Source organism: Haemaphysalis longicornis, unplaced genomic scaffold (genome assembly GCF_048455015.1).
Source record: "Haemaphysalis longicornis isolate Haplotype H1 unplaced genomic scaffold, Haemaphysalis longicornis Haplotype H1 scaffold_1, whole genome shotgun sequence".
NCBI classification, from domain to species: domain Eukaryota; kingdom Metazoa; phylum Arthropoda; class Arachnida; order Ixodida; family Ixodidae; genus Haemaphysalis; species Haemaphysalis longicornis.
In genome coordinates, this window is record NW_027526203.1 from 473,120,307 (window position 1) to 473,133,434 (window position 13,128).

At 48.8% G+C, this 13,128-nt stretch overlaps 1 protein-coding gene across 5 annotated transcripts in view; it reads left to right on the top strand.

The window, feature by feature from the left end:
- The window catches only part of LOC144156277 (uncharacterized), a 160,853-nt gene extending 151,743 nt beyond the window's left edge, over positions 1-9,110 (top strand). For all 5 annotated transcript variants that reach the window (XM_077688214.1, XM_077688212.1, XM_077688213.1 and 2 more), the window contains one exon: positions 2,001-9,110. In XM_077688214.1, the coding sequence (XP_077544340.1) occupies positions 2,017-3,306 (1,290 nt within the window). In that variant the 5' untranslated portion in view covers positions 2,001-2,016 and the 3' untranslated portion in view covers positions 3,307-9,110. The remainder of the gene's footprint in view (positions 1-2,000) is intronic.
- The last annotated feature ends 4,018 nt before the right edge of the window (positions 9,111-13,128 follow it).

The window sequence follows — 13,128 nt, forward strand, 5'->3', positions numbered from 1 at the left end:
AGTTTGGGGTGTCCAGGATGTTCGGTTGCCGGTTTCATGGCGTAAGGTTGCCGGGTTCGACTCCCGGAATGTCCCTACCCACATTTTTTTTTCTTGAGGCTTCTGGATTTTTTGATGAGACGGACGTATTTGTGTCGGCTTAAACAGCTGTGCTGATAAAAAGATCTTACGGTACAACTTGCACTTCTCTTTGTCCTGACTGTTGTCTTACTCAGTGCCCTACAGAAGGGCCTGTGAGGAATCTCTAAATAAGTAATCAAAACGTTCGCAAATTACTTCAGTGACCTTCAACGTCGTTAGACTTTCAAGCGTTCTATTCATCTAGAAGCGAATCTGTTACTTAGACCTTTTGCAGAATAGGGTAACAGCAGTGTTGAGGGCGACAAATCGCTCCTACTGCAACGAAATCATGGGGTGAACGTACTACGGCGGAAAAATTGGGAGATCGGTGGGTATTTATTTAATGAAGCTATCAAATAAAAGAAATATTTTAGAGCACCTGCGCAATGTTTATAGCCCTACACTTAAATCTAATACTTATTTATCAAGATCCACAATCAATTCACAGGTATCCCGTACCTGTGTTCTCCGTTTCATTCATAGCAATGATTCTACGAGTGGTGACCTCAAGGGCATTCTATTTAGTTTCTGGGCTGAAAAATTATGGCAAATTGTTAAGCACTTGTGTTGCATACGTGACACGTTAGCACTTCGTGACAGGGGTTTACTGTCTCATTTTCCCGTTTTTTGGTCACCCACTTTTGTTGTCGGTTCCAATAAACGTTTTTTCCTCCTCCTGCTACTCTCATCACCGCTCTCATTTCTGCACGGTAACCTTCTCTTTTACCTCTCAGTTAATCAACGGCGAGACGTCCTCCTCCCTACCTTTGTTTCATCTTTGGGCTTTACACTTCGTGACTACAAAATCTTAGGCAGCCTAGCTTAAATCTTTGCACATTAAGAAATGCGACACTTCACGTAAAATGGTTGGCTTCCTGCAAACTACTTCAAACAAACTAACAAACAAAACCTGTGCTGGTGTGGAGGCTGTTCGACCCAGCTACAGATGTGACATCCGTGTTTGACTGTCTTGTCAGCGCGTCGACATGGGATAGTTGTTTACGTTTGTGAGACGTATTACTTTGCGCACGACAGAACAGGACGTAAGAACACATGGCAAGCGCCAGTGTACTGTCCTATGTTCTTCTTACGTCCTGTTCTCTCGTGAGCTAAGTAGTACGTTTAACACGCATTGAACCTTTCAGAAAGTTCTCACCATGAATAATTCTGTTGTTATAGTATTATGCGATTGAAAGGTTGGCCGCGTATCTGCTTGCTTCACTGCAAATGCCGTCGAAGGACGATAGTCGTACGCCGTCTCTGCCACGTAACTCCTTTCGCTCTTCGCTCCCAACCCGCACGCTCTTCCCCTCTCCTCTCGCTCCTCTCGTCGTCAACTTAATAGACGATTTTTCAATGCAATTCAATTCTCCCGCCTTCGTACTGCCCGCGCGCATCTTTCTCTTTATCATTGTTTCTTTTTTTGCATGAAACAGAATGAGCGGAAGATCTGTTCTTTTTGTGAGGGCTTTCATTTTGCCCGAGACGGAGTAACGCGCTGTTTGTTCAGATTTTTAACGCGTTGTTTTTTCACTTGCAAGGTAAAAAGCAACCCAACGTGCACTCTTAACTAGAAGAACGTGGGCACTCCCGGTTATTTACTTCAATTTCGCCTCAAGGGTACCTGAGGTTTCCTTTGCGCTAAACAATATTGACATGCATAACTTCAGCCCTTGGTTTTAGTAGTGTGTAACTTTTCTGCCTATATATAGCTAGTTTTAGTGAATTGTTTCAACTTTTGACCGGAAGGCTGAGTCGAGGGACAGGCAGATATACAGGCAGGCAGACTAAATGAAAACAAATAAATGTATTGCAGACCTTTGAAAGGCGCAGTACCTGTAAAAAAGTCTGAGCCACCTTCCATCCTTTCATGCTTGCAGGTTTTACTCCTACGAGATGGCGAACGCAAGTGCCGAGGGACTTGCCCCTAGCGAGCTGAATATACAGCAGATTCCGGACAAGTACATCGGCTACATCATGCATTTCATGCTGAAGTTCCAGAACGACACATCTGAGTTCAGCAGGCCCCAGTTACGTCGCACGTTCCGCTCGTCGTACCCGTTGTTTCTTGTGCTGTACGGATCTCTGTTCGTGTCGTCCTTGATTGGCAACTGCTGGATGGTTCAGCACATTTACCGAGAAAAGCGCCCTCGGGAGTCAGTGTGTGTTTATCTTTTCGCGAATGCCCTTAACGACATCTTCAAGCTGCTCGTAGTGATGCCTATATCTCTGGTCACACTGTTCCTGCACAACTGGGTCTATGGAAGCTTCCTCTGCTTCGCCTCGCCAATCGTGCAAGACTTTCCCTTCTACCTGACCCTCCTAACATTCGTCGCCATTGCCTGTGACCGCTACCGGTACGCCATGAACCCGATGAAACGTCAGATACCACCGCTGCTTTGCCTTCTGGGCGTTGGCCTGGTAGCAGGAATCCTCACGCTGCCTTACGCTGCTTACACCAAATTCATTGACCTGGAGCAGTACTTGGGCCAGCAGTTCAAGGGCACAGGCATATGCGCCATCAATCTGACAGAGAACATAGAGGAGTACATACGGGGCCTCTTCATCGTCCTGTACGCGCTGCCCGTTGCCCTGGTCATTTACCTGCACGTTAAGGTCACCGTGGAAATCAAGGCCCAGGAGACATCGCAGTCGCTCGCCCTTCATGCCACGTACCGACGCGAGAGCAACGGCGAAGAAGCGTCCGTCTGCTCCGTGGCTTCGTCCATGGTGCCGGAGTCGGTGTACAGCACCCGCTCGTGCGCCGCCTTTCCCGTGGCTACGCGGGACTCGTGCCTGCGCTCCGAGACGGGTTCCTCGCCGGCCACCTTGCACAAGGATTCGCCCCGCTCGCCCGAGGAAGACTCGCTCGACTGGATGAAAGAACGCCGCACTCAGAACACGGTCATGATGATGGTCACCGTGTACGCTGTCTGCCTTCTGCCGCTCAACGTCCTGCGCCTGATCGTGCACGTGGTGCATGAAGGGCCCGAACACAGCGTCCACTTCGACCTGTCGTTCGCTTTCGCCGTCCTCATCGCCTTCCTGCCGACCCTGGGAACGCCTTACCTCTTCCGCGTCTGGCACCTTAGCACGCGGCTCAACATGGACGCCTGCCAATACCGCAAATTGCGGCGAGCTTCGGGAACGTCTGGTCACAAGGTACGAAGCAACTCAAGGGCCTGAGGAGCCACCCCTGTTGGCGAGGTTGCCACTTGGCCTGCCAAAACACAGCCCGTTGTACGTACAGGACAACATCATTTGCTGCAATGAGGTATGACTGGTACGGTCAGTCGGTTCGAACCGCCATGCTGTATGTGTGTTCTGTGATGAGCATTTTAGTCTGTTGTGCGCCGGTAACGTCCGCCCCATGCCTACGGGCTATCCTTATGACTTTCTCAAATGTTTGCTGTTAACCTTTCTAGGCTCTTTTTTATACATTGACTGGTGCAGAAGTTGCTGTCTGCAACAGTTGTCATTGTGCCAAAAGGTTTGTAGCCAAAGATACAGGTCGGAAGGGTTTTAAAAAGTGCCATGTTCATACCCTCAGCTGATGTGGACCTGTGTGTTGTGAACTGGGAGTGGATTCCGCATTTTTGGCATTTACTGAGCAGCGTTGCGTGGTGTGCGCTTTGTTCTTGATGCTGTTTCGAATGCCTACGCAGACTCGGCTCTGCTGTCAAGCCAAATACCTCTGAGCAAGCCAAATACCTTGACAATGCCAGTATTCTAAGGGCACTGTTTCATCCGGGGTACAGATATATTAAACATTATTTTTTTTATGCGAAATGTGGCTCCAGCACAGCCGGTCTTAAACTATTTCTTTGGTGTCAGCGCGAAGTTATTGGCGCGTAAGAGAAAAGTACAAGGGACGAACGTGCCCTCAGTTTGTAACTCAGTTGTCTAATTTTCTTCTCCCGCTTGCGCAGCTGTTTTGTCAACATTGGAAGGAAACCTGCAGAACAAGGGAAGAGCCAGGCGTCAGTCTCTCGGTCTTATGCAGGCAGGAAGGTACAGCCATGAGTGTAAGTTTACGGACCACGGGAGTGGTGGCGAAAAGTAATCGCTGCGCCGTCTGGTTGCGCGGCGCCCGCTGCCGAGACCGCGCGCTGCGCAGGCGTGGCCAATTAGTATTGCATGCCTGCCACCATCACTTGCCGCTTCCTCGGGCTTCCTCTTCCTGCAATAAATCAGTGCCAGGAGAAATATGCTGGTTAGCGGTACGCTGCAGTGCACCGCCCTATCTCTGAAACCGATTTTAATCTGCTTCAGTATATGTTTATGTTGCGGAGAAGTTGAAAAAAAGCTGTATAATTACTAGCGCCCCAACTTTGCCTGTGGAATGGCGTTGCCGCCGATTACGCGAGCATCCTGTTCACGCAGAAGGTGTGTTAACCAGCAGCCTGGAAAAGCCAGCAAGGTTCCCCTGGCGCAAATGTATCGGAGCGTGAGGCAATCACGAAAGAGCGAGCAATAGTGGCATGGGTGCTGCACTGATAGGCTGCGCCTGCGCTGTGCGTGGTCTCGACAGCAGGCGCCGCGCAACCAGACGAAGCAGCGGATAGTTTTGGCCATTGTCGTCATGGTCCGAAAACTTAATCGCGTGGCTGCACATCCATCCTTTCCAACAGTGAGAACACGTACAGACATTGACAAATGCTTATCGTTGTTTATCATTCTTAAATATGAATCTGGTAATGATATCTCTTACATGGTTATTTCGTTCATTCGCGGCCCAACCGAGTGGTTCACCCTGAGCATGGTTTGCCTGGTAGCAATTCGCCAGAAGAGAAACACAGGTACTGCTGAGGAGAGCAAGCGTCTGCATGCAACATTTTATCAGTATCACATTATTTTATGACATGCGGACACTGCACTGCCAGGCTGAGCAGAGTTTTCGTGTCACTCTGTTGTAAGAGCCACTGAGTGACGGCGCCACGTCCTTGGCGCAACCTCTACCTCTCGCTCAAATGGACACGTGTTTCCAAGCCATCCGGAAAGGCCGGCTGATGAGTTCAGTTAGCGCGGGAACTGCTGCGGGGGGCTGCCGCCCTATCTTAGGCTTTGCGAATTGGCTAAACAAATAAAACGCAATCCGTCGAACTTTGGATATGTGCTATTCCGAAATAGCTATTTGTTGAGGAGGAGGAGGAGGAGGAGGAATAAACTTTATTTTAAACAAGAATTACTTGGCTGGCACCATGGCGGGGAGGACTCTTCTCAGTCGAGGAGTCCCTGGGCGATGGATGCCGGTAAGCCCTGCACGTCACTCAAACTGCACTCAAATTTTCGCCCACGTAAAAATAATGTCATCTAATAGTACAGATAAAAAGAGAGCTAACTGAAAAACACTGTATTTCAAACATTAATGCGGGAGACGTAAACGGCTAGTGAGGATTGGCGTTTTCGGAACCGAAACTGACAAAAAGGTGACCATTACCGGTGGCCCGCCGGACGTATATCAGTGATGGAATGGAAGCGGCCGCGCCGGTGCCGGCGGTGGCTCGCAGCAGCCTCCAAATGCGTGTGGTGGCGTCGGGTTTGCCGCTATTATTTCCACAGAACTTCAACCAACATTTTGCCGAGGCTATTTAGCTAGGCGAAATTGCGATATCGCGTCGCTATCAACCGAAATGAAGTAGACCGTCGGCAGTTATTTTTGCATCAGTATACCGGCCGGAGCTGCAATTCTTGCCATTGCGGGTAAAAAATCATGTCGCGATATACACAGCTGTTTCCTCGTGTACGATGCCGAAAAGCTGCTTTGGTTAGTCGGGGCTGTGGAATCATCTGGCTTGTCATTTTTTATATTTTTAAGGGAACGAACCGCGCACGGAAGACTGTTTTTGCTGTACGTACAGTCGGCAAAAGGCTAGTCTATAACACTCGAGCGGCGTGCTCCGGACTGCGCGGGAGACACCTAGTGATAACGCCTGGTTTGAGGAAGGTAGAGTGAGCATGCGTGGCCGGTATCAGCGCGATGGCTGTGTCCCTCCTCACTGTGCCTGTCGCCTTGGCTTCCATACCTTCTTTGACCGTAATAAGCTCTGCATGCTTGCGCTGCCGGGAAACGAAAGGGGAGATTAGTCACGCTAGCGCACGCTGCTGCATTAGCTTTGGCGCACAGCTGTTCATTACGTCATCGTTCTGCCAATACACTGCATGAATACCGCATGCACCACTACACGGTTTCTGCGCTTGGCTTTGCACGTCACTGCTGACGGGCTAACGCCACAATACTTAATGCACTGTGCAAGCGATCACGGACAGATACTCAGTCACTCCAGAACGCCGGTAGCGATGCGTTTTCGCCGATTGTTCGTTTTATTGCGTACAGGAAAACAACTCCTGCCTAGATTCCGTAGGGCGCTGCGAAAATCATGCGGCGTTGCACGTAAACGCAGCCAACGCTGTACCAGAGTCCTCCAATGCTTCACCCGCCGCGGTGGCTCAGTGGCTAAGGCGTTACGCTGCTGAGCACGAGGTCGCGGGTTTGATTCCCGGCCGCGGTGGCCGCTTTTCTGATGGAGGCGAAAAGCAAAAACGCCCGTGTGCACGAGATTTCGGCGCACGTTAAAGATCCCCAGGTGGTCAAAATTAATCCGGAGCCCTCCACTACGGCGCGCCTCATCGCCTGCGTTGCGTCGGCGCGTTAAACCCTGCAATCAATCAATCAAAATCCTTCAATGCTTCTCTGGTCATTAAACTCCCGGCCAAGATTCGTACGGGGACAAAGGCTACCACGAGGGGCGCTACCGCAGATCGGAGGGCATCGGGCGGCCGCCGCTGCTCTGTAGCCACACCGGCAGGCAGGAACGCAGTAGCAGCATGCCCGTTCGCACCGAATTTTTTCGCCACTCACAAAATGACAAGTCCATTTGAGCGGCCCACGACACGTAAAGCGAAAGCGCACTGCTGATAAGGCGGCGAGCGTCTGTTTTATCTTACTCCGTGGTCCGTTCCCTGCCAAACGCGCTCTGACCACGCCCCCGGCTGCCCTCCGATCAACACCAGCGCCGCGGCGCGGCCTACCTGGGCAGCGTACAAAGCTCTCCCATAGCGTGACGGCGAAGTTTCATGACCAGAAAGGCATTGAAGGACTCTGGCTGTACTAACAATCGCTAATCTCCACTTCTGTTTCCCGGCCCGGAAGCGCAGACAGCGCGTCTCACGGCGAAAGAAGGTACGGAAGACAAGGCAACGGGCACAGCGACCAGAGAAACAGCCATCGCGCTGATGCGGGTCGCGCATGTTCACATTCTACCGGTCTCGAAGCAGGCGTTATCACTAGATGTCTCCTGCGCAGTCCGAAGTACGCCACTCGAGTGTTATAGACAGCTTTTTGCCGACTGTACAGTAAGCTTTGTGCCGAGTAACTTTCACCTAGCTGCTCATCGAGGATCGAATTGTAAAATCGGTTGGGAACCCCATAATAGGGTCCAAAGCCAGATGATGCACTAAAACGCAAAAAAGTTACTTCTCTACCGCGGTTTGGCACTTTCACCAGGGACATGTGCAGCTGATAACCTTTTAGTTTCAAGTAAATTAAACCTATCACTCTGCAAAACTAAATACCTTATTTCGCTATTGAAAAAAATAGTGTAGTTTGTCGTTTACAATAGGAAAAGTTTCGTGCTTTCGCACTTCGCGAAGATGACAGTCGATCTTTGTGTGGATACATTTGTTACCAAGAACAACCCTGGTTTTGGTTCACAGGCGAGTGAAGAAAAAGTAGCCCGAATGTTTATACCGGCGACTGGAATAACTCAAGTTAGGGGGTCAAACTTTTGGAGATGTCTGAGCGGTGGAGGTGGCTTTGGGCCAGCCGAAATACAGTAAATATTGCACACGGAAGACAAGTGGTCATGATTTATTTTCTGTGATAGGTGGAATAGAAATGCTAAATGTGCCGGAAAGTGCGCGTTTCGCGCGATTTTTATAAGGAAAATATCATTTTGAAATGAAAAGGTTTTGCTAACTCCATAAGCATCGCAAGTTGGTGTACAGGTTGTAGGCTTCCAACCTCACTTATTGCATTGAAGAATTGAGGGTATTGCTATCTCTGCTGTTAGTTCTAAAACTTTATGCCGACGGCGGTACAATGCTAACAGCGCGCAGTGTATAACAGAGAAAACCCCGAGGAACGCATCCCTGCGCACGGCAGTGCGCTGTCCCAGTAGCCGCAGAAGCGTGAGCTCTACGGGACAGGTGTCTCTTCTCCGTCAGAGGCCACTCGGAACTTGTTTCAGCGACTCTCCGCCAGGTGCAAACGTGGTCTGCCACAGGTACTTGAAACGCAAGCAGTTATTGTTTTACGTACCCGCTGCGGAGGCTCAGGGGCTAAGGCGTTGTGCTGCTGAGTCCAAAGACGCGGGTTCGATTCCCGGCCGCGGCGGCCGCTTTTCTGATGCAGATGAAAAGCGAAACGCCCGTGCGTTCGAGATTTCAGTGCATGTTAAAGATCCCAGTTGGTCAAAATTAACCCGGAGCCTTCCACTACAGCGCGCCGCATCGCCTGTGTAGCGTCGGCGCGTTAAACCTGATAATCAATGTTTTATGTGGGTGAATTGGGCTTAGAACTTCAACATTGCGCTCTTTAGAACTTAAAAAAATTAGTTGGATAAAATTTGGCACTGGAAAATTTGAGTGCAGTTGTCCTTTAAGCTAGACATGGGGCTCTGAGGGGGCCGGCATGCCCTCCCACTGCTTAGGTGTTGGGCTGATAATGGGCGTAAGGGAAGTGGCAAGGGAGCGTATTCCCAAATCATATAATAATGGAGGCAAAGTGTGGGGCAGTCTTCGCAGGTGGCGGTGTGGGAAGGGGGTCAGGGTGGATATCATTGAGCGGCATCGGATATCGGGGTTGGATATCGTGAAGTAACTCTTAACTATTTTTAGTTTCACCAATTAGATGTAAATTTTGCGGAGAAGCATGGGCAGCTCTTTTGCGCCGACGGACGGAGGTATTTAAAGGTAGCAACTCAAAGTAGCTCTCCTAAACTTCTTTACAGGCACCAACCGCCGGTGTACCTGCGCTATGTAGGCGACACTTACCTCTTATATGGGGCTACTACAATGGGGCTACTACTATGGAAGTTCTTATTCTACCGTAATTCTTCGCCATTTGAACCATAAATTATAGTGCCAATACTACGGAAAACGAGTAAACCTTCGGGAGAAACCTGCCCTTCTGGAATGTGCGGTAAACTGAAACGCCCGCTTTTCAAAAAAATCAATTGGCAGACGTCTAGGCTTAACGAGCCGCCACCCGCGACACTGCAACCAAATGATCTTTGTACGACAAGCCACCGTGCTTAGTCCAGTGTGTAGTATGTAGGAACGTTTCAGAACATATGTAAAATGCTTCAGCATTCATGTGGAATATTTAAGCGACCTCTACCCTGACACCCGCCGCGGTGGCTCAGTGGCTAAGGCGTTGCGCTGCTGAGCACGAGGTCGCGGGTTCTATTCCAGGCCGCGGCGGCCGCTTTTCTGATGGAGGCGAAAAGCAAAAACGCCCGTGTGTTCGAGATTTCGGCGCACGTTCAAGATCCCCAGGTGGTCAAAATTAATCCGGAGCCCTCCACTACGGCGCGCCTCATCGCCTGCGTTGCGTCGGCGCGTTAAACCATACAATCAATCAATCAAGTCTACCCTGACAAGTTCAAAGCTGCCCTCAAACTCTCTTGATCAGACTATATGCACAGGCGTGTTAGCTCGAAAAGGACGTGTTCTCAACAAACGGCCTCAAACGGAAAGCGCCTTCTCTGGTAATAGAATTTTCAAACTCGATGCCCAACGTCAAAACACTATCCTGAGAAGATACTGGCCTGCTTTAGCATGTAACGACCGCCTTAAAAGGCCTTCCCGGAAGCACCAAAGGTCGGCCATGCACTGGAGAAGTGCAGGAACACAAAAGAATCCGACTGCGTGCCGAAGTTGCTCTCACGCAGCAGCCCGCCACACGTTGCCTGTTTCCATATATAATATGGCGGACCTGCAAGCATACCCAGACAGATTGCATTGTAAAATAACCGCTAGCGGTTGCGTCTGCAATATTATTTAAATTTTCGCGCACATTTCCTGCAAAAATTGTGCTAAGCGTAAAATGATTTTTTGAAATTCACAGCGCAAACAATAAACAAGGACGACGAGGAGAGCGGGGGACACAGCTGCTGACTTACAACTGGCGTTTATTGGTGTGACGTCTGGTACATAAGTGCAGCAGAAATCAAGGCAACAAGAAAATTACCCAAAACACGCGAAACCAAAAAGGAACAAAACTGCCATGACATCACTACCACAACGTACTTATACACTGTCTTACGACCGTTTATTCCATGTGCCACAATCGTAGTTTGCAGCATCCCTCTATTTTGTGGCAGAGAATATATCGGACAGATGTGGAGAGGTGTTATTGATAGGATAAAGGAAGACTGTTACAACATGTAAAAGTGCAAAAGCGGTCATCTAGGAGTCCTCTGTAGAGACTTTACTGAGTGCGAGTTATTTACAAATTATTTACAAAGGTAATTGTAAATCGCATAAGTGCCACTTAGAAGTTTTAACAGCCACATGAACAGGCCGGTTTCAGTAAAGGTTTCTCAACTTTAGACGATATTCATGCTATTAACCAGCAGTAGTAAAGGCTTTACGTGATCACGACGTAGACGAGGCATACATTGCGCTCTTCAAAGAGGACGAATGCACTGGAATTATACGGCTCCATCACAGAGCTTGTAAATTTCCTATGCGGAAGGGTGTCTGGCAAGAGATACAATATCGCCGCAATTATTTACAGCCTGTCTGGATGGTGTTCAGAAAGCTCATATGGAGGAAAACCGGGGTACGAATCAATGGGGAATATCTCAGTCACCTAAGGTTCGCAGACGACATTGTCCTGTTCAGTCACAGCAGCCAGTATTTGCAGCGCATGCTTTGCCGATTGTGCTCCGAAAGTATGGACGTAGGCTTAAGAGTAAACACGGGAAAATCCAAGGTAATGTCGAATCAGCACTCCAAGACCAGAGGTCGGCGAACTCACTCATGAGTCCACTCACTCAGATTCATTTGGACTCAAACTCACACGTGAGTTTGAGTTTGAGTGAGCGCGAGGCTAGTGTGGCATGGTGAGTTTGAGCTTGAGTGAGTTTGAGCCGAGTGAGCCCGACTGAGTTTGAGTCTGATTGAGTTTGAGTACGCTGAGTCCTAGTGAATTCTGAGTCCATTTTGAGTTCTCAGTACATTTTGAGTTTGAGTCCATTTTGAGTTTTGAGTACATTTTGAGTTTTGAGTACATTTTGAGTTGGAGTCCATTTTGAGTTCTGAGTACATTTTGAGTTAAAGTCCATTTTGAGTTGTTAGTACATTTTGAGTATGAGTCCATTTTGAGTTGTTAGTACATTTTGAGTTTGAGTCCATTTTAAGTTCTGAGTACATTCGCACAGGACCGGTTTTCGCGTCGTGAGCTAGTCGCTCGAGCCTCACCACGTGCGACTGGCGAACCACATGCAATCGTAGGATCGTTGCGACCGTCATGCGGCCGCATCCAATGAAAGCGCAATTGAGGGCCGCGCGTCACGACGACGTCACTGCGTGAGCTTTGAACAAGGCCCCGCGGGGGCGCTAGAAGGAATTCCCAGCAATCCGCTCTCCGCCAATCATGCCGCCGATCACCCGCTCCTCTGAAGGAAGGGGCTCCCGCCGCATGTCACTACAGCGCTTTTTTTCTGCCTTCATTTTTTCAGAAGTGGTTTGTCTCGGTGGGTTATATGGCTCAAGGGCCATGGCTGCGCCAAGTGGGCGGTAGCAAAAAGCTCCAGCAAACACTTTAGAGTAGCGGCAGAAGATAGAGATTACGTGGCATGCATCGTGCATGAACAGCGACAAAGCATACATCTGGTAGGCAAAACGTTCCTTTACCGCTTTACTGAACATGAAATACCGTGTATAACGTATTAACACTCTTCGTTTTTACTTCAAGAGGATAAATGTCTTATTTTCCTGCTCGGATTTCTCTTGGCCATACTTAGCTCAAAATTGATCAGCAGAAGCAAAACAAATGACATTTGTGCGTACAACGTAGCGGTCATCGAGGAAACTTAGTGTATGCACTTAGATATATGAACAGGGTACTATTACGCACAATATATGGATAAGGTTGTAAAAGTCACGGAACGATTATACACCAGGCTATATGACAACGATGTTGGACCAGGGGAAACTACCGAGCCTGCAACCTTAGCTTGCGATGTTCTGCCAGTAACGAAAGAGGAAGTGTAAAAGGCACTTAAGGGCATGAAAAGAGGGAAAGCTGGAGGCGACGACGCCATAACCATACACCTTCCAAAAGAGGGGGGACATATAATCCTAGAAAAGCTTGCTAAACTATTCTCAGAATGTTTAAGGACCTTAAAAGTACCAAAAGCCTGAAAAAACGCCAGCATAGTTTTAATTCTCAAGAAGGGAGATAACAAAGATCTTAAGAACTACAGACCCATCAGCCTTCTGTCGGTTGTATACAAGCTGTTTACCAAGATAATACTCAGTCGCATAACCGCCAGCCTAGACTTCCAACAACCCAGGCAACAGGCTGGGTTTAGAAAAGGATACTCCACAATGGATCACATCCATGTCATCAACCAAGTAATAGAAAAATGAGGAGAGTATAATAAACCACTCTTCATGACATTTATAGACAGTGGAAAAGCGTTCGATGCAGTAAGCACCGCCACAGTGATGGACGCCCTAAAGTACCAAGGAATAGAGAAGAAGAATCCTAGACAACATATATGAGGAATGCACGGGTTGAATTACCCTTCACAAGGAAAGTGACAAATTCCCGATCCGGAAGGGAGTGCGACAAGGAGATGCCGTCTCACCAAAATTGTTTGTAGCATGTCTGGAAAGTGTATTCATCAGGCTTGACCGGGAGAACTTCGGCTTACGAATAAACGGCGAATACTTGAGCCATTTAAGGTTTGCAGACGACATAGTCTTGCTCAGTGA